Here is a 22,774-nt window from a genome sequence, read left to right as displayed (position 1 = left end):
CAATCGAAAATTGTGTTGATATCAAAATTCTTATATCAAACTAAAACCGAGAGTCTTGAGTTAGTAGATCCCCTTGTTGTCTCTCTCTCCCTCACAAGAGGAGGGTCTGCTGTTGAGACCCTCCTCTTGAGATTTTTCTTTTAAAATTACAATCGTGAGACCCATAAATATTAAAGATGAATAATACCTCACAATTTTACATAATTTATTATGCGGATTGAGATAGGAGTGATATCACACCTGTCAACCGAGGGTTGCGTTGATACCAAAATTCTTATATCAAACTAGAACCTCGAGTCTTGAGTCAATATGTCTTCCTGTCTCTCTCTCCCTCACAAGAGGAGGGTCTGTATAACATTCCTCTCTAGAAATACTATCCACCAAAGGAGAATGTTACGAATTAATATCCGGAGCGTCTATTTTTTTTTATCTTTTAAAATACTTTAACATGAACGCATCAGTAAAAGTGTTTAAAAATTATTTTAAGAAAACTGAAAATCTGGAAGTGAACAAAAGATGTATATACTCATATGAAAACTCATCTGAAAACATCTGAAAATATAAAGTAATCATATACAACTATACCATCATCTCAAAAAGTCAAAAATCAACAAGAACATGCGACTATATGCATATAATATAAACCAGAGATAACCTACTCCAGTCGGATCTACCTACGCTGACATGACCTTGTCTCACAGCTATCTCGATCACTTGTACCTACAATCATGAAAGAAAAGGAAGTGAGAGATAAAAACACTCAGTAAGGGGAAAGAATCAAGTAAACTATCTCCTTCCCTGTTCTAACTCACTCTTGAGACTCAATCTCACATCATAACCTTTATAAGAGATTGAGGGGGTAATCTAGTTTATTTTTTATTATTTGGGTCATATTTTGTCTCATCTGGTGTCTATTTGATACTTTTTGAAAGCTAACTATAGAGATTTTACACTTTTCTAAGCTCGAGCTCTCTTTCTTTCTCTCACTACACTATTTTTGAATTTGAATTGAACTATACTACGAGCATGCTTTACTGCGAGCAAACCCTACTAGAGGTCTATGTCCTACTATGGACGTGTCTTACTATAGGCAATATAGTGTAAAGTGCCCTCTCATAGTTCATAGCATGCATGCGGGTCTTATATCTTACTAATTTTACTTCCATCTAAATCTATTCATAACTCACCAAACTATACTCTTGGGACGACCCCTGAATCTTGAGTCCCAAATTCTTTTTCTTGCTTTTCTTTCTTTTCTTCTTCTTTTGTTTTTCTCTCATTTCCTTTCTTTTCTTTTCTTTTCTTTCTTTTCCTTTTCAAAACTGTGAAATATTGTTCATAACCATGTTCATTTGACAGAGCAGCTTTCTTTTTCATACAATTTTATAATCCAAACGGTTTCTAATTCATACAAGCTATATATCGTTGAAAAGAGAATTCAAAGAGCTTTCCAACAAGCTATAATAGCACTCATAAGTCGTTAGATAAGACAGTCAAAATGTGAGATGAATTCAGTGGTAAAAACTACCTCCTCTCTTTATTTGGTAAAGCAGTTCTTGTGGTTCATACAATATTTAATAGTCCAAATGATCCACAATTCATACAATCTATATATAACTGAAAAGAGAATTCAAAGAGCTTTACAAAAAGATAAAATAACACTCATAAATCATTAGATAAGATAGTCAAAAGATGAAATCAGTGGCAAAAACTGTCTCCTCTGTTTATTTGGTAAAATAGTTCTTGTGGTTTATACAATATTTATCAGTCCAAAGGATCTCTAATTCATACAAGCTATATATTATTGGAAAGAGGATTCAAATATCTTTCCAAAAAACTATAATTGCACTCATGATTCATCAAATAAGACAGTCAAAACGTGAGACGAAATCAGTGGTAAAATTGTAAATATCATACAACTTTCTGTCATAAACAAAATCACACACATAGACATCCCAAATGGCAAAACAACATTTCTCAACTTCAAAATCATCATTTATAACATAGATCCAAGGAACCAAAAACCTAAAATATGTAACATATCAAAAATGATACCATTTACCTTGTTTCAAGTCAATCTTTGCAAGTTGGCTCACTCTTCTTTGTTTTATTTCCTTTCTCATCAAAATCATCCTTAAATCAACACCAAAACATACTAACATATTCATATAACATGCATCCAATATATATAAACATAGAAAGAGGGAAAAAGAAAGAGATTTTTTTGTTACCGAGCTTCCGAAGTGTTTCTTTGTTTCCTTTTCTTATTTTGTCTTCCAAAATCCTCTCAAGTTCTTCCTTTATCTTCACAAAACAAAAGCAATTATCATGGAGAATGGTGGTTGCTGGGATGGACAGAAAGATGAGAGAAAAATCTTGAAGTTTATTTGTTTTGTCTTTTCTTTCCTCTTTATATACATATTTATCTCTTTCTCTTTATCTCTTTTTCTTTTTCTTTTTCTTTTTTTGTATTTCTATATGTATAGTTATTTATACATATATATATTTAAAATGAAAAATATCTCAAAACAAGGTCAAAAGACATAAATACCCCTAGAACATACCTGAGGGTATTACAGTCTGTTGTGCGTATCAAGCAATAATAGGAATTGCAATTAGGGTTGTACTCGAACCGAACCAGTTAGAGCTCGGCTCGGTTGAGCCCGAAACGAGCCGGCCCTAGCCGAGCTCGAGCTTGAGTTACTCATCAGATTTTTTAATTAAAAATTTTGATATAAAACGACGTCATTTTGACCAATATGTATTAAAACGATATCGTTTTAATAACGAAAAAATAGTCGAGCCGAGTTTGAGTTTGGCTTTCACGAGCTCGAACTCGAGCTCAACTATATATGAACCGAGCCGAGCTTAAGCTCAAGCGAGCTCGAGTTGGGCTCGGCTCGAATCCAGCCCTAATTGCAATAATAAAAACTTAGTGAACCCTGTAATTAAGAACTCTAAGATGTTGGCAGTGCATTTGCTAAAATAAATGAGTTATTCAAATTTTGCAAAGAGGAATCACTTCACCGTCCATTAAAATTAAGCATAAGAGGAATAAAAGGGACCACTTGTTCTCTACCATATATCAAATGATGAACAACCTGTTTCCCTTTCATAATGTATAATTTTTCCTATATTGTTTTAATGTTTATTTAGTCTGCACTTACTCTAAAATCGTAATACCTTCCTCTGATGAAAGAAAGTTACTTCTTTTCAAAAGCACTTCCACTACATATATTATACAGAAATGTCGAAGCATACCGTGTGGCAAAACTTGGAAAGTGATATAAACCTACTGTTCATGATTCTAATTAGGCTGAGCCGCAGAACCCAAAAGAAACTCTCTAATTCCACGATCAATACCATATCCATCCCCAGATTTTTCCACACTGCCAATTCTAGGGTTCAGCATCAAACAGCAACCTAGTTCAAGTATTGTTGAAATAGTTCATTCTTTGGTGCATTGTCATAGCCTACTGTAAAATCATGGTGACATGAGTAGCAATAGGAGAATAACGTAAAAAATTACTGGTTGCATAATGAGATCAAGGATGAAAAGTCGCCCTAGGAGTGAAGTCATGTGTGACCTTGTAGAAAAGGATTAAGTTATCCTCGTACAAATTAATTAGTCGCCGAAACAATTTCCTTAATAAGCTACGAAACTGGTGACCTAAGTTTATAGTAAGTATACACTAAATTGGCCCTCGAGAAAAGGGTTATTGGAGGTGCCGCACAGGGAGTTCTACTGCCCACCGGCCAACTTTAGATTAGATTCCTTCCACATATTTTTCCTGCATGACTTTTTTTTTTCTCTCCTGCCTGCAGACAGATGAAAAGGGCAGGAGGAGTCGAGCGAAATATTAAGTTTACATTCATGAATCTTCCGACCAATTAATGGTTGACGAGGTTTTTAAAAGCAAACCTGGGCCACCTCCATTAGGTCCACTGCCTTCTGATAAAGACCGCCCACGGTGACAGAAGGAACCTCTTCAATTGAATTTTGTTGAATTATTTCATTGTTTTCTGTAATTAATCATTTACATGCTTAAGATCATGTATTAGAGTTTCTGATGTGTAGGATCATCGTTAAGAGGCAAGCGGCGAGCATGCACCCCGAAAAATAAATAATTACTCAAGATCGATACAATACAAAGTATTGACTGAGATGATCGAATATAAACAAAAATTTTCTGTGGCCAATAAGCCCACGTACAAGTGTGCAGATTAGGACCTGGGGCTCTTAATTATAGCACACTAGGCCATTTTTTATCACTGAGAAGAAGTAGACCTGTACACTGCATGTGGGATTAAAGACAAATAATTATATGATTTTCTTCTCTCTTGAGCATACTATTTGTATAAAGACTTTGCTCATAGTCATGAAACTAGGTATACTATTACAGGTTTTTTTTTTTTAAATAGTTAGTCACTCAGATATATAGTTAATTAAAATGTTGAACTTTTGTGCTGATGTTTTGTGTGTAACATTTCTGTGTAGCAGGAGGTCTTAAAATCTAATCTAGAGTCCAGACTTCCTCAGTTGTGACGTTAACTAGATAATGCATGCAAATAAATCAATCCATGATGACCACTTCTTCTTCTGAGTAACGGTTTTGGACATTGAAATGTTACTTTAATTCTATATATATATACAAGTAGGATGAGTCGTGTTGGCTCAAATGTACCTATAACACTCGGGTGAATCATATATAGTTAAATTATGTGAGAAGTATTAGACATGCATGAATATTCTCTTAAATTGTCAAGATATATTTGGAATTATAAACAACTCAAAAGAAAAATCGTAACGAATTTTATGTTCAAAACATGTTATATATTAATAGTAGATTAGATTATTGTACTAAATATGATATAAAACCCTGCCTGAGTTGAATAAATTAGGATATCCTCCAAAATTAAGTACTGTAACTAAAATTCAAGACTGTTCATTTTCTTCGGAATCTGGAATCAAAGGGGAGAAAAAAAAAAAAAAAAAAGTCGGTTTAGTCGTATGGCTACTTTGGGTGTCAAGGGGCTGATTTTCTATAGAGAATTGGCATGGGCCTCGACTCCTGGGCCTGTTTGCTGAAGATTAATGAATTTGTCTATGAAGCTTCAGACGTAACTAATCTAATCAATGAACAAGTTAATGACTCAGTGGTAATATGTGGCTTCCAACCAGGAGTGGATTCTATCCGAGCTATGTAAATTCAGATCATGGTTCGGCTAGGTTCAAGCCATCTTGCTGTGCAGGCATTGCTGGCTGTTCTTCTTTTTCTCGATAATTCAATTGAGCCAAACTCAGATTAACCCTTGTTTGAGTTTAGATCAGTTCAAATCCAACCCTATTTGTAATCTACTAAGAGTTCAATTCATTAGACTATATCTGTTCTTCATCATCGGCAACAAAATAAATTTTTCATTTTTCAGACTTAATTTTAGCGTCATCTAATAACATTGCCAAGTCCATTGATGTGTAGTTAATCAAGCATGGGAAAATTGAATGAACTAAAAGTATTTCTCAAGAGCTTCAAACGCATTAAATCATGAATTCTAATTTGAATGAATGCAGTAAAATGCTAATTGGGTCGTCAGTTGATCTGGCCAGTTATGGGATTGCTCGTACTGAAGATAAATAAAACAGACATTCCAAGGTATGATCAATATCATATGCTTCAGGATAAAAATGATGCAACACCTCCAGATAAATCCCATTCACAAATCACAAGAGCATTGTCAGTGTGAACAAACATCTCATATCGTTTGGAGATAATATATAAAACTTGTGAGTTTATAAACGGTTAAGACACATTTATATGGCATTGAGTTTTTAAATCTTAATATCTATCTTTTGGAATGTGGTATCATCATATCTTTCAATTGTAATCGTGACAAATTTTGTATCCAATGCATCCAATGTAACGAAAACATATAATTTTTGGCAGTTATGGAGATGTTAACAGGCTCTCCTTAAGTGTTAAGCATGTACTTTTACCGTAAACTATAAAACAACCTAAAAAATTTTCATGCTTAAAATGTCTAAATATCTCTAAATGGCACTGAATTATAGCATTTAATTTATGTCAGCATGATAGTATCAGGTCATTATCGAATTGCAGAAGTTGATTGTGCATCAAGTATATTGCTTTTAGCATAAATGACAAACAGATAAAGACTCGGGAAAAGGCAGTGTTCTGCGCAGCTGCTTAGTCTTTTCACACTTCACCATGAATGATTGATCGATGGGTCAAGGCTGAAGGAACGACTTATTGAATTATCATTGTTGTTGGACTTTTGCTTCCACTGCCTTTTTCACTTGATAGGTTAAACATGAATTTTGCACTCCAGATTTTTCTGCTTCATATCTTTATTAATCTGCACAAAAAGTTTACTCTCAAGCATGGTCATGAAAATCAGACGGACCAGTCAGTCAAACTGATTTAATCAGGATGCAATGACTAGTTCAGTTCAATTGAACAGTATAATAGTTTTGATAGCATCAGTTTATGGTTAAACCACTTATTTTAATGCATGTGGCTCAGGGATATGTTGACAATTCCATATGTCGTACTTTTTCAGATGTTAGGGCTCGATTTGAATGAGAGTTCCAACATTTATTAAAGATGATGCAACATCGTGTGTAAGTTCACTAATCTGACTATTGATCCAACTAGTCAGACCGAGAAAAACTCAAAAAAGTCTGACCTAATTATAATAATACTGTTTTCAACCTTTTATAAATATTCTAAATTTCATGATTGAGTGATAAACTCATTCTTAGTATTGTATTTTAAAAATGAGGAAGATAGATTTTTATTTTGACAGAGAGCAAGTCTGGATGAAAACTTTGAGTTTGTGGCTAGAAAAATGAAGAAAAGAAAGACATGAAAAGACAATGTACCTTGCCATCACCATCTCAACTGAAACATATCACAGCTTATTATCCTGTAAAACTCTTGTTGTGTAATGCAGAATCCCATCAAGAAGCTAGCTTTTCATTGAAAATACCCAAGAGGGAAATGGCTAATTGCTATCAAGCTGATGGAACATTTCAGTGTGTTTAATGCAATCTAATTTTATTTCCTATAGATGAATGATAAGTAAATTTGTTCCACTTGTTTGGAATTGGACACAAAATCTGTTGGAAAATTTTGTGTGTTTGTTGGTTGGGATGAATTATAGGTACATGATTTCAAAATCCTAAGCCTAGAGCACCCATCAGGGATCATTCTTAGATACCCAAGGGCCTACAATATGCACCATGAAAAATAAATGAATAAATAAAGTTCCCATATGAGCTCTCTTCCTTTTTGTAGGTTCTTTTGTTTTTGTTTTCCTTTATAACTATTCAATGTAGTTTCTATCAGGGATTGGTTTCAAGTTGAGCTGGCTTAAGTTTGATTCGTTCTATAGATTAAATGAGCCAAACTTGAATTTGGATAGCTTCAATTTGAGTTCAAATCAAACTAACTTAATTTGATTGAGTTTTCTATTGATTAAATTCTTCAATGATTTTTCATCTTCTGTAACTACTTTTCATATTTTATAACTTTTCTTCTTAGCTCGGGCTAATGATAAGTTGAACCAACTCAATTTAATCAAGTCATCAGAAAGTTATTGACAGGTATAACTTCTTCAACAATTTTTCTTCTTCAATAGTTACTTTTTTTAATCTCCAACAAATTTTTATCTTTTTTTTTTATGACTTCTCTAATAAACTCATCATTGATTCAAGTGAGCCGAACTTGAGTTATTTATTCTAGATTTAAGCTTAATTTAAGTGGTCGTTGTTCAAGTTTAACTCAGTTGATATCCACCTCTAGTTTTTTAAGCCAAACATATGTAATATCATAGAAGAATAATAATATTGGTAAACAAAAGAGAGAAAGAAAACAAAGTGGGAATTGGGGTATGTGGTCTTAAATCAACCAAAGTGTTTGATGGAAATTATGATAGAGTAGCCAAAGTGCTTTCCACTGCAACTTTCAAAAAGTATTCTTTTTCAAGAGAAAGTGGGTAGTTTTGTCAATTATCAAAAAGTATTCATGTTGCCTTAAATAGTTTTGTCTAGTGGGTGGGTCCAAAATTATGTGCAAGCAATACGGTGGGCACCAAGCTTTTTGCTTGAATGTTGCTTGAGCTACAACTGATTTTTAGTGCCAACATCAATTTGAACCAAGAAAAACAAAAGAAAGAGACAACACAGAATTTGATTGGATCAAAAGATTTACCAAAATCACTTGAACTATATACAATAGGGCTGAATTTGAATTGAGTCAAATTCGAATATAAGCTGATTTAAATTCAACTCAAATTCATAATGATTAACTTGAATTTAAATTAATGGAAGATATCATCAAAGAGTCATCAACATAGTAAACAATATTATCAACAAGACAAATAATATCATTAGAGGAAGATTTGAGTCAAACTTAAACCAAACTGAAGCCCAAATTTGAATTCAACTGTCGATCAATCCAAATAGCAAACAAGTCGAGCTGTCAATCATGTGGTGAACACTGATCACAACAGTCCATCTCCACCGCTGACATATTAAAAAAACACATGCTATTGTACTAGAAATCAATCACAAATGATCCTTGTTCAGAATTTTGTTGTTAGAAAGAAACAGGGCAAAATACTAATCATGCGGAGACCTTACATGAATTTTCATCAATTTTTGGAGCAATTAACATTTTAAGTAGGGGTGGGATTCAAATTGGCTTGGACCCTCAATGTCTAATTCAAATTCGAACTCATTTAAACTAATACAAAGTATCATTGGAGTATTATTGATTAGATAAACAGTATTACCAAAAAATAAACAATTTGAAATGAGCTTTCGACATGAAACACTAGCTCTAATCCACCCCTGCTTTCTGGTGGTAGTGGAATTCCTGCAATGCCATTGATTATGCTACCAAACTTCAGCAGCTTAAGGGTTTAAACTACTGTTGTTTGCAGATTTAGGGTCAATTAGAGATCATTAAAGCGCACTGGGAATGTTTGAGATATTAGTTACCAGTCACATCACCTATTCTCTATTTCCACTCCAACTTGACTAGGGAAATATTTCATGCAATCAAAGTGCTTTTGACAGAAAGAACTTCCACGAAAATATTTACTAACCAAATGCAAGAATCCAAGGCCAATTCCCGGATCTTTACAAAAGAAAAAAGAAGATGGAGAAAGGCAGTGTGGCTTTTCTTATTTTGTAAAGAAGAGCAGTGTGTAAAAGCAAGCCACTCATTAAATAAACAGGGCACAAGACTTGAAAGCAGCCATCAAGATTTGTTTAATCACCATGTTAAACTTAGAAGAATCATTAAACCAAGATTCAATTGATGATTAGTAAGTGGATTCTGCAGAATCTGTGCAACTTCACTAGACAAATCCACATTGAAATAGTTTTAAGTTTGTAAACTGTCAAAACGAATTTTAGGTTACAAAATCCATCTCAAACGGACAATATGATGGCTAGGTTGTTACAACACAGGCCTCCATTGTTCAGTTTGATCATTACGTGATGAATCTATGTGATCTCCTATCCATTATCTGATGCATTAGAAGGGTAAAACATAAAATACAGTACGTCATCTTCAAGAAGAGAATCAACATTAAAGACACAATGAAGCATGAGATGCTTCTGTTAGTGGCTGTCAAGTCTTGGCTTTGGTCAAGATTCGAGCGTCCTAATTCAGTCAACTAATTGCCATAAAATGTATAAACTTACACTATAGCAAAAAGGCATCAGAATAAAGCATTTCATTAAACTAATGTCATCAGACAGAATGCAACATGACTCAGCAAAATTGGTCCGAAGCATCGCATGACTTGGCCCAGTGTCCAAATCAACTGCTTCCACTTCATTTCCATAGCCGCATGTACATGAAACTAAACTCTGAATGTTATGAACTGCAAATGTAAGTTTTGAAGCAAGTGATATACATAGCTAGAATTTACACAGGAACTTACGATTTGAACTAAGAAATGGATATGCATTTTTGAGAGATCCTGCTTTAAATGCTTCACGAAATTCATGACCTATGAAGATATTAAAATGGTAAAAAGGGAAAATTCTGCTTGCCCTAAATATCCTAAAGATTATAAATCAACCTAGATGATATTATTCTTACAGATGCCTTTATTATATCAACCATGCAAATTTGGGAGTTGCATAATTTACATGAAGCTACTCAGAATGGTTGGAGACTGTATCATCTAATTTAACCATTTCAGCATCTAGATCATCTAGTACATGGCTCTTACCTAAATGGAAATATTCATAAAATACAAACAAGCTCAATAAGAGAATGCCTTCTGACAACCAACAAATACTGCAAGGATATCACCAGTGCACAAGAACAAAAAATCAAGCTTCTTGTAGATAGGCTACTCTTATGGTTCAATGCTCCAGTATTCCAATGGCAAATCACAGCAGAATCTAATTGATTTCTTCAGGGACTTGTTCCAAGCTTCATTGACATATTCACATAGAGCCAAGATGTTACATGGACAGAGTAATCTGATATCACTGGCACTGAATAAGAATTGGCTATTAAATATCCTTAGAACTCCATTTTATCTATGAATTACTGATGTTGCATTGACTGCATCTGATAAAATGCATTGTAAATGTCAAACTGAGATCCATTAAGAGTTCCACCAAGAAGATTTTGCTCTTGCAATTTAGGTGCATTAGAAGATATCCCACAGAAAGGGGGCATGAACACATTGCTATTTGTCGGGTTAAAAACCATGGCTGCTCCTTCATTTGATGGTTTCCAATTGAATCGCTCATTTCTTATGCTAGTAAATTTTGGTTGCTGCTGCAGCTGAATGACAGCCATAGAAGAATTTGCCAATGAAGGTTTAGCGTTTTCTGGCAAAGGAGATGCCGTGTCTTCCAAACTGACAGTGGTAATATCATGAATGCTAGATCTCCTCTTATCCTTCCCTCCAGTAAGCTGCCTATTGAAGTACTTTTGAGCATGACTTGCAACCTGAGTTGGTGTTCGAGTAGTCACAAAATTGCGGGAGATATTTCTCCAGTCCCCTTTTCCAAACTTCTTAAGACCCATTAGAAATTGCCTGCAGTTAAATTATTAAACACCACGTGATGAGCTGCTGGAGTTTTACCAAACCCCTGAGAACTAGACAATTACACAAGCGAAAAAGATATCTTTGTAAAAGATTCAATAAACTGCATTCATCCGATTAACCCTGTATCATACTTAGAATCTTATCACTCACAAGATCAATCAGATATCTTAAATAATCAAAAAGTTGATTATTTCAACAAATCCAAGCTTTATATCATAATTTCTAAAGTTCAGCTGGAATGAAGTAACCATATTTTTCTGATTACCAATGATCATCAATCAAAAATGAAACAAACTCAATAAAACTAAACAGTGAGAGACAAGCCAAGTTTAAAGCTATCTAACTAACTCTAATTAACTTCTTTCACCATTGTTATACAAAAGATTTTCAAGGCAAAGTAACATACTAAAAAGAAATATAATACCTGTGTTCTTCTTCTGTCCATGGAACCCCTTTCTTTCTTTCTTGATCAGAAGACCGAGTTGCGGTGCCTCTCTTCCCACCAGGACTATAAAATTGCCTCAATCCATCAAATTCCTGATTGCCAGTAACCCACTCCAAAGTGAAAGAATCGTTACCATAACCAGGAATTGGAATTAAACCTGCTTCAATGTCACTAACATCTTCTTCCAATTCCTTGTATTGTTTGATTACATCACCGACTGTCTTGCCTGGAATCATTGCTGCCACCTTAATCCATCGATCAGGAGTATCTTTATCATAAAAAGCCAAAGCATTCTCAAACAGCTTGTTCTCTTGTCGAGTCCATCCTGTTCCCTTGCTTTCTTGAAACAACCAGTTTGAGTTTTGGAGATACGAGGCTGGAGACAGAACTTCTACTGCTCGATTCATTTGTTTCTGGTTCATTGAACCGTACGAGTGGAGTGAATCCCAACTCAGTTTCTCTCTCTTTGTATTCAATGTTCAAAGAGAGAGAAAACTCAGATAAAAAATGCAGAGAAAATGGAGGTTTTGATGACCAAAGAAGTATCGAATCAACAAGGCATTTGAATGGAATCTGAGCAAAACTTTTTTCACACAAGCACCAATTTAGGAATCTAAAAAGGTAAACTTTCCGAAATCCAAGGAAAATTAGAGAAAGAATAGAGAAAAATTATTTTACAAACACCTCAGTTTTGTTTTTTTTTTTTTTTAAATTAACCCTAGCCATTACCACAGCCCAAAAACAGACAAAATCACGAGCAGAGCAAGAGACAAAGCACAACCCAGATGAAACTTCCCCACACTAAAAAGAAAACTTGAAGTGAGATTGAAGACCAACTCAACAGAAAACAGAGAGGAAGTTGAGAAAAAACAGAAAAGGTCCTTGATGATTGAAACGGGTCTGTTAAACAAACAGTGCTTCTGTAGCTTTTTTCCCAGAGTTGGTGGCCAAAGCAAAAACAAAAGAAAAAACAGAGAGAAGAAGAGAAAGAGTCAAGAAAGAAGTGATTGGAAATTTTTGGAAGCTGTGGGTTTGAACTTTTAACTTAGTACGCAAAGAAAAAGAAGAGAAGAGAGAATGAGCAGAAAAAAGAGTAAGCGGCGTTGAGTTGTGATTGGTTAATATGGTTTTTTGTGGGCGCTTGAGCCGAAGAAAAAGTTCTATAATTATACATGAGAAAGTGCAGAGAACCAATGAGATTAAAGTTGCAGAAAGGACAATCCGTAACTGGCTGCCTCGTTGCCAACCATGGAGAGGCTTCGTTGGCGAGACTATGAATTTAAACCAAGCAAAATTTAGATTTAAATGATTTATTAAAATCTAACTAATATATTATTAATAAAATATTAATTCAAATTAAATATTATAAAATTGAATCAAATTTAAAACAATATTCCTTGGTTAATACTTAAAAGCCAAGGAAAGGTCTGGATGAATTGGTCATTTCACAAACCTCGCCTTGACAAAGGTGTTGACGTTTAGCTGTAGCACGTGAGATGTTTGTCCCTTGTTGCCAACTTTCTGTCCAAAACAAGACCTCCATTCTATTTCCTTTCGCCTGTTGGATTAAGCGGTTTGTACTTAATGGGACTCTAAATTGACCTAATTTATGCCTCTTTTCTGACCACCCTTTTACTTTTTTTATTATTCATACAAAATTTTCAATGGAAAATCAACACGAAACCAACTTCCTCCATCCATGTATATATTTTGTATCATCTTTAACCTTCTTTGAATAAAGTTGAGATCTGTTTCATATTCAATTGATTTTCTTTATCTTTTATGTAAATATAATATATGAATTTTGAAATTAAAAATATAACCTTTTAAACCCAATTATTTGAGATAAATAAAAGACAAATTTAAACACTTTTTAAATAAGATAGGACAATAAATAATACTTATCTTAGATTGTTAAGTTACTCTCTCAAAATATTATCAGTTTGATATCAGACTTAACTTTAAAAAGAGTAATAATCAAACTTTATCAAATGAATTCTTTTATACAAATAGATTTCTCAACCTAAAAAAGAGTGATGATTAGACTCGATTAAATGAAATCGTCTTCTTTTTCTGTATGCGTAAATTTTTCGATACAATATACATTTTCACAAATCATTAGCTTTATACCTTAGAGTCAGCTGCAAATTTGCTATGGGGTTGCTTTCGTTAATATAGTCAACTAATATTTAATAGCTTGATAATTTGTGGTAAGATTCCATAATAATTCAAAATTTATGAGATGTCAAACAAACACTAGCTCAAGTTCAACAATCTCATCAATGACCAAACTTTTTAAGTTATTCAATTATAGTTTTTATAAATATTATAAGCGAAAATTGGTTGAATTCAGACTACTTGCCCCCACTAACACACACGAGTCATTACATTTCATTTTATTATCAAAGTTTTTATTGAGTTTGGCTTCAATGGAGGGTGGGGTCTAACAAGTGGTCGTTTTTTAAATTTAATACGCTTCACTGATTCTTTGGGCCTACTACAGAACACAATCTGGCCCAACAAGAAAAGAAAATTTTCTTTTAATTATCAATTTTCTTATAATAGCAATGCTCTTTATATATATATATATATATATATATATATATATATATATATATATATATATATATGTTTTTCTTTTAATATTAAATTAAGCTAAAAACAATTAAATAAAAATTAGAGTAATATATATAAACATAATTGTGGTATGTTAATATTGTGTATATTTCTTCTAATCATTTAAAAACAATACGATGGTTTAAGTAAATTGATATGTGGCTGAATTAGACAAGTCATGACTTATACCTGTCAGGCTAAGGACTTATTCCCACTCAAGATTTAATCCATTCCCAAATTTTCACACGAAGAATTTTAAAAACTCAAATATTTATCTGTTTTTAAATTTTTATTAGAATTTTTAATCAAATATAAGAATAAAATTATTATTTTAATAATATTATTAAAAAACTATTTTTTTTTCAAATTTGAAAAACTGACAATTTTCTTTTTAGACTCATATTTTTCAGGTTTGAAAAATGATGTTTTCCCCTAGCTCTAAGTTTCATGCATTTCAAAATCACATTCTCCACCCCCCTAGATTTTGCAAAATTTCATCTAACCCCCCATATATTTTCAGTGTCTTATCCCTTTGTCTCTAGCCACCTCTTTCCCCAAGATCTAAATTGTTGTCAACCTCTACCTCTCCGTGGTTTTCTAGCATAGAAACCATGCCAAAATTGATTGAAATCAAGTGAGAGATTTAGCTCAATTTCAACCAATTTTGCACTGTCATCAACCTCTCATTCAGTTTTTGATTACAGTACAACCATCTCCTCGTTCTGAATCGTTGAATGGAAGCGAGAGGGAGCATTGATTTGTCCAATCGAAGATGAATCGTGCAAACCAGAACCCTAATCATGTGCCACCCATCTCTCGATCAAAAGCCTTCATTGACGTTAGCTCGATCTCAGGTAGACATTTGGCCAAAGACAAAGGAAAAGGTTAGTCTAGGCTCTACAAAATGTGAAGGATAGGGGGTAAAACTATACAATTCAAAACTTTGGGGGGGGGGGTTGCAAGGATAAAAATATGCAGAAAATGCAAACCCTAGGATGGGGGTGAAATTATTATTTTTCAAAACATGAAAAATATGAGTCTAGGGGGGAAATGCAATTTTTAAAACTTTAGAGAAATAAGGTAAAATTATATTTTTTAAATATTATTGATAAAAATAATGGTTTTAGTCTTATATTAAACTAAGAATTTTGTTAGAAATGTAGGGACAGGTGGCTATTTAGGTTTCTAAAATTCCGCAGATAAAAATTTGAAAATAAATTAAATCTCAGGACGGAATAAGTCTTCTGACCTATTTGGTATCAAAACCCAAACAAGTAAAACTTGAATTGAGATAGTCTCAACTCAAGATTGAGTTAAACAGATTCAAACTTAATGAGTCATCCAAAAGTCGTAGACAAATTCATCTTTTTCAATAATTTTTTTTTTATTTGTGACTACTCTTTCTCCTCTTTTCCAATTTTTTGTGTCAATTTCTTTGACAACATGATCATCAATTCACACTAGATTTTTGGAATTCCAACTAAACTCAAATAAATTCTTATTCAATCTCAACTTGAATTCATCCATACTTTTAATTGTGTCTTCCGATGCATAAAATAACAGGAATATGGTGTAATGGTTAGTTGGTACATCTTTCAGTTTAAGAATGTGCACAGAAAGCTGAACAAAAAAATTTATCTTTTGTTTAATGAAATATAATACAATCCAATACAATACATTACAATACAATGATGATGAAGGAGAAGAAGAAGACAGTAGCCCTTATCTTCAATATTGAGCTCTGTATTATTTTTATAATGTACGTGTCAGTGGCACCATGTATTAGTTCCATAATTACACCAACTCACGTATTTTCATTTTAGTTCATATAAAATTAGTTTTACAGTAAAAAAAATTATTTTATCTTTAATTTAGAATTATTAATTTTAATTAATGATCTCATAACTATTATATTAGATAAATTAATAATTTAATCTTAATATATTATCAAAAAATTTCAAATTTATATTAAACTATCCCTTTAACATATAGTCAAAAACTAATTTTTTCACTTAATTAGGTATAAATCAATTACATTAAATAAGATAAAATTTGGTCTATAATATTATATTAGATAATTTTAAATTTTAAAGCTAATATATCTTCAATAAATTTTAAATTTGTACTCTCTTTATTGTTTGAGTGTTCTACCTTTATTATTCAAATTATCCAGGTCAATATCCAAGGTTCTACACATAAAAGTCTTACAGTAATATTTAATTTTAATGCAACTAATTGCCCCCCACTTGAGACTTTGAAAAGGGTTTAAAATATAGTGCGGTTGGGAATGAAAGTCTCTTTCAACAAAGTGGGGTTTCTACTTTCCATAAATGGAAATATTCTCTCCATTATTTTAAGCATAATATGATATTTGTTTAATATATGCAAGGTTATTATGCTAATCGAGGAAATGGTGGAGCTTTCTCTATCTCTGTATTTATTTATTTTCCTGATGCAGATGCACTGGCTCATGTGGGGTTTGTACAACTAGCAAAAGCATATACCTCACACTTTCCGAGAAAAAAAAAGCACTGTAACCGAGGCCACAACTGTTGAATCGAGCCCCCTTCTGCCCTGTGGGGACTCTGATAATTAAACAAAAATGTAAACTTTGTTTGACCAGAACTGACACACACTGATATACAGAGTTATTTCACCAGTAAAACCTGGTGTAAAATTTGCCGGTTTTCGGGTAAAAAATTGTCCAGGATTCCAGTCCAAGGACATTGAACTCTGATTTTTGTCCAGTGCTGGAAGTATAGGTTGGTCCCCTTTTCCTACCACTCGGTGGATTCAAGGAGGGGAGGACTCTGTTTGTCTCACTTTCTATTGTTCTTTAATACCGACTGTTATATAATTATATTTGTCCTAGGCAAAACAATGCAGTTAAATAAGAAGTATTCAAACAATGGTTTAGGTCTTCAAATTTGTTAATGATATGTTAACATCAAACTTTTGATAAGACAAAATTATTTATCTTTGATTTTAATTCTTTAATGCAAACTCTGATATAATTATATTTGTTCGACACAAAACTATGTAAGATGCCTCTTAAGATAGTTTGACTAGTACAGGTAGGAGCAGGACCGAAACCAAACTCATGTAGAAAAATTAACCATGTCAATGCCTGCCCGGATTTGCAGTTAAAGCTTTTATAATACAAATTAAAGCTAAAATACTTTAAGGTTTTTTTTTTTTCTACAAAGCAGCTGCATAATTGAGCTGCTGATATGTCAACATCCCAAAGTCCTGTCCCACTCCTTTCAAAGGTCAAGAACGAGCTAGCAAATTAAGCTTTGGAAGTGCATGGGGAGAGACTTGTTAATATATTTTTGCTGTACAGTGCAGGCTCCAGAACTGGAATAAACCCACCAGTTTTAGCCAAAAGCAGATAGAAAATATGATAGCCGGTTACCAAGAATTGGTTCAAGATACCAAATAGGGACTGGACAATCAGAAAGCTCCAATAATTTGTGTCATAGGATAGGACTAATATCTCTCATACAGTACACAAACATTAAAGTATGTACAATTTGCATCGATGTAACTCAGACATGGCAAAGATAGAGAAGATGTGTCTCCTCAATTATTTATCCCATTTGGGGATGTCAAGGTTTCAAAATATTAAGATGAATGATTGAAAGTCTACTGAAAAGGGAATTCTGCAATAAATGAATTATATGTAGAAATCTTGTGAGGCCAAAGGGTGGAACTGAGTTGAGTCTAACCCAAATAAAGGTTGGTTCGAATATAAAATACTTAATTTTAATTTGAGTTTATTTGAATTATTAAACAATGTCATCGGAGAGATAAATATTAATATAGAAGAGGTGAATTATTGGTGAATCCTCAAACTCGAGACGAACTGTTAAGTTAGAGCTTTAATATGAGTTTAACTTGTTTGAGTTAAATAATTATTAGAAACTTAGTTGGTTCAATTTGAATCCACCCCTACACACAGGACATTATTTTTGCCCTAACAATATGTATATTTTATAAACTTTAATCAATCATTTTCAGCCTTAAGATTACAAAACATTTCTTACAAACTTGTATGTATTCCTTATGATCAAGGGTCAAAAGAACTGTCCTGAATTATTATATAAATACGTAATTATATTGCTTGCATTTTATAACCCTAAAATCAATAAAAAACCTAATGTGATCGTAGACGTATGCATTATTAGCCTAATCACATAAATCATTTTTAGTATGTGTGATTGATTTTGTTTACCAGTTTCTTTTTGCTTAATTCATTTTTAAACACTTTTTACAACCAAATTTCTTTACGCTAAGTGGCCCAAGCTTTGTTTGTTAATAGAGACATACTGTTTTTCAGGATAAGGCCTCAGAAAGATATTAACAGAACCAAACCCAATGCCCTCAAAGATACCATTCACACGCTTGCACACTGATTATCTTGAATAGGCTATGATTTTTTAAGGTTTACTTCAGATGAAGGAATTGTGTTTTGGGTAGACAGGGAACATTTTTTTTTTTTATCTATTAAGAAACTTATCATTTTCACCTTTTTATTTCAATAATGTAGCAATTGTGGTAATTATTAGAAATTGCAACCAATTCCTTCTATATTGACACATAAGGGGTTACTGTTAGAGGCTATCCGTGGTTTGTGTTTATCTTTGAAACTCGAACAACCCAGATGGAATTCTATTCGGACGGATTGAATAAGGTTTAAATATATTCCAACTCATCTATTTGAGTCCAACCCATGCTTTACTCGTGCCCAATGAGAGTTTGTGTGTACTGTTGAGCTCCCAAAACTTATAAAATGAGAGGCACGCAGACACAAAATCAGTCCCTCGGTGGTAACTAGCAATAACTCTCCATTTCTAGACTTCCAGTGTTCGGTTCCTACGAAAGTGTGCCAAAACCCACAAGTTGGAGAAGAGAGAATCATCCGAACGTTGCTTCCATAATTCATCCAGCTAGCGATAATGACAGTACTCAACAATACATCAAGGATTAGATAGTGTTGCGTGCCCATTATTCTTTAAAATGAAACTCTTGTCAGCTTGCTGAGACTTGAGAGCATAACTTCACACTGTCATGGCTGAAATAGTTTGTTGCACGATGCTCATGTAGCTGGATTTCTTCGGACACGCACCTGTACGAAGTTCAAGTCTTGTGTTTACACAAAAAATAATGGCAGAAGAAAACATCTACGCTAAAGATGGAACGACTGATTTCTGCAACAAGCCCGCAATCAAGAAGGAAACAGGAACTTTGAAAGCTTTGTCCTTATATCCAGGGTAATGCTATAGTTCTCTGCTCATTTGCTCTTTTGATATCATTATTTAGAAAGATTTGTGTATCATTTGGTTCAAGATATCATTAGTTTTAGATACACAATTTGTTACAGTTTTAATGTTATAGTTCTCTGCTCATTTGCTCTTTTGATATCATCATTTAGAAAGATTTGTGTATAATTTGGTTCAACAGATTATTAGTTTTAGATACACAATTTGTTACAGTTTTAATGTTATAGTTCTCTGCTCATTTGCTTTTTTGATATAATCATTTAGAAAGATTTGTATATCATTTAGCTCAAGATATCATTAGTTTTAAATACATAATTTGTTATAGTTTTGTTGTTAAGATTTTCATTCCAAAACAACTCACACACTATTTAATCGAATTTATATAATCATTCTTAAGTGATGTGATATGTCTATGCATATTTAACATATTTCATGTTTTGTCAATGTGAAATTTTTTGTATGCCTGTCTTCAAACATTAAATCCTGTAAAGAGATAATTTTATGTCTCTTGACAATAGAAGATATATTAAGTATATATGGATATTTTGTATTATTTATAAATAATAAGTTAAATAGCTCATAAACTTTTAAGTTATTAAAACGTGTTTTTAGTTGCTAAGCGTAAAAAATAAAAACTATGACAAGCTATGTCCTAAAAATGGGTCACACCATTGGACCTAAGAATCTAATAGTTTGTTATCAACATATCTTGGCTCTACCACAGGAAATGAATGTTGTGAAAGATTGGCTTACTATGGCATCAACACCAACCTGGTTAATTATCTCAAATTCAAGCTAAACCAGCCACATGTTGTAGCTGTTAATAATGTCACAAATTGGTCTGGAACGTGCTATGTCATGCCCACTCATTGGAGCCCTTCTAGCCGATGCCTACTTGGTAAGATATTAGACAATTGCCATATTCTCTATCCTTTTATGTATTTGTAAGTCAATATTTGAATACTATTAGACATAATCTGTAAAAATTTAAAGGCATCCGAATTTTTTTCTTTCAGGGAATGACAATATTAACAATGTCTGCATCTCTTCCTGGACTGAAGCCAGTATGTGATGAAAACATGTTTGCCATCCACAGGGCCACGGATTGCAGTATTTTTTGCAGGACTTTATCTGATAGCATTAGGGACTGGAGGGATTAAGCCTTGTGTTTTATCATTTGGTGCGGATCAATTCGATAACTCAGATGAAGCTGAGAAGAAAAACAGGAGCTCTTTCTTCAATTGGTTCTGTTTTTCAATTAACACTGGTGCTCTTGTTGCTGCTTCTTGTCTTGTTTGGATGCAAACAAGCGTTGGTTGGGGTTGGGGCTTTGGCATCGCAGCAGTGGCTACGGCCATCGCCGTTGTAAGTTTCTTCTCGGGTACTCAGTTGTGTCGAAACCAAACCTTGACCTGAATCTGCCAGGTGCTGGTGGCTTCTTACCGGAAAATTCGGACACTAGTGCCTGCTGATAAATCTCTTCTATATGGGGCTGCTGATGAGGAATCTTACGTCATAGGAAGCGGCAAGCTTGATCATACAGAGCATTTAAGGTATAGTTAACATTACAAAGTGCAAATTTACTTACTGCTATGCATAATATGTGTACTAATGGATTTATATTGTCAGTTTATTCGACAAAGCAGCTGTGGAGACCCCTACAGATCGCATAAAAGGCTCCATAAATGGTTGGAGACTTTGCACGGTGACCCAGGTTGAGGAGCTGAAGTCCATTATAAGATTGCTTCCAATATGGGCAACTGGCATTATATTTTGTGCTGTACACAGTCAAACGGGCTCATTGTTTGTACTGCAAGGCAACACAATGGACCTTCACATGGGCAGCAGCTCATTTGAAATTCCCTCAGCTTCACTTTCCCTCTTTGACACAATCAGTGTCATTTTCTGAATACCAGTCTACGACCGGCTTATCATGCCCATTGCAAGAAAGTTTACAGGCCATAAAACCGGATTCACTCAGCTTGAACGCATTGCAATCGGCCTAGTCATCTCAGTCTTGCTATGCCGGCTGCAGGAACTCTGGAGCTCGTATCCAGAACATTCCAATGTCAATCTTCTGGCAGTTGCCGCAATACTTCATCATCGGGTGTCCTGAAGTGTTCACCTTTATTGGGCAATTGGAGTTCTTTTATGAGCAAGCTCCCGATGCCATGAGAAGCCTGTGCTCAGCTGTGTCACTAACAACTGTGGCATTGGGGAACTATTTGAGCACAATGCTGGTTAATATTGTTACAGATGTGAGCACCAGGCATGGTGAATCTGGCTGGATACCAGACAACTTGAACCACGGTACTTTTGGCTTTTGGCCTCATCGTCCTTAATTTGGGAGCATTTGTTCTAGTTGCTAGGTGGTGTACATATGAGCAATGGATTCGTACCCAGAACAAGCATTGACCTAGTGGAGGATCGATCCGAGATTGATATACTAATTAAAATAATTTTGTTTTTTAATCATTAAATATTAAATAACATATTTATTTTGCTTTGTCATATATTAGATTTAGATTGAACATAAATAAAGTTCAATTTAAATTTCATTATAAAATATTTTACTTGAGTTATATTCGAACGAATTTAAATTCAAATACGAGAATTGATTTAAACTCGATTTATTTTATAAAAACAAATCTAATGTTTAATTCAAACTAAATATATTCAATATTTAAGTAATTAAAATCGAATCCAACCTTATTTGTGGACAATTATGGACCTATAATTTCTTTAACCAATGAAAGTGATGAAAATTGGGCACAACAGCAATCAAAATAACTCTTGGAAGCAACTTAAGAATCGAAAGTTTGAAAATGATGGGCACAATTGTGGGGTGAGCCCTCACAATCAGTCAACAACTGCATCGCATGGCATTATTCTATGAGAAGTGAGTACCCAAAAGGCAACTCAATGTAAACAGAAGTATTATAGCTTCAATCTTGTGACGAGAATGCCATTTGAGTACATAATGCAATTTTGACGAGATAATTATGCGCAAGCAATATCCCATGTTTTTCAACTTTGATCAAATCGATCAGTTAAATTGATTCAATCAAAACTTATCAATTAATCTAGTATGTGTTAATGTTTTAATGTTTATTTGATATGTCATAAAATTAAACTAATTCGATCAAGATTTGACGATTAATAAAATCCAACTAGATATTCTAATGTTTATTTAATCTCCCATAAAATTTACATAGTAAAAAATATGTAATACATATTATTAAATTATAATTTTATTTAATTGAATATTGTTATAATGTTTATTTACTTTTAAACTAGTTTTATTATTAGTCAAATTGGTTAGCCAGGT

At 33.5% G+C, this 22,774-nt stretch overlaps 1 protein-coding gene and 1 pseudogene across 1 annotated transcript; one reads left to right on the top strand and one right to left on the bottom strand.

Annotated features, from left to right (window-relative positions):
* Positions 1–10,126: 10,126 nt before the first annotated feature.
* LOC123229538 (transcription factor DIVARICATA-like) lies at positions 10,127–12,815 on the bottom strand. Its single transcript, XM_044655420.1, has 2 exons — positions 11,528–12,815; positions 10,127–11,091 (listed from the first exon to the last, which is right to left on the bottom strand). Exons 1-2 carry the CDS (start codon positions 11,968–11,970, stop codon positions 10,593–10,595), a joined length of 942 nt encoding a protein of 313 aa, XP_044511355.1. The 5' UTR covers positions 11,971–12,815; the 3' UTR covers positions 10,127–10,592.
* Positions 12,816–19,330: 6,515 nt separating this feature from the next.
* On the top strand, positions 19,331–21,870 carry LOC123229692 (annotated as a pseudogene).
* Positions 21,871–22,774: the final 904 nt, after the last annotated feature.

This window comes from Mangifera indica, chromosome 1 (assembly GCF_011075055.1).
Source record: "Mangifera indica cultivar Alphonso chromosome 1, CATAS_Mindica_2.1, whole genome shotgun sequence".
Taxonomy (NCBI): Eukaryota; Viridiplantae; Streptophyta; class Magnoliopsida; order Sapindales; family Anacardiaceae; genus Mangifera; species Mangifera indica.
Note: the sequence above shows the minus strand (reverse complement) of the source record. Positions and strands in the feature narration are given on the sequence as shown.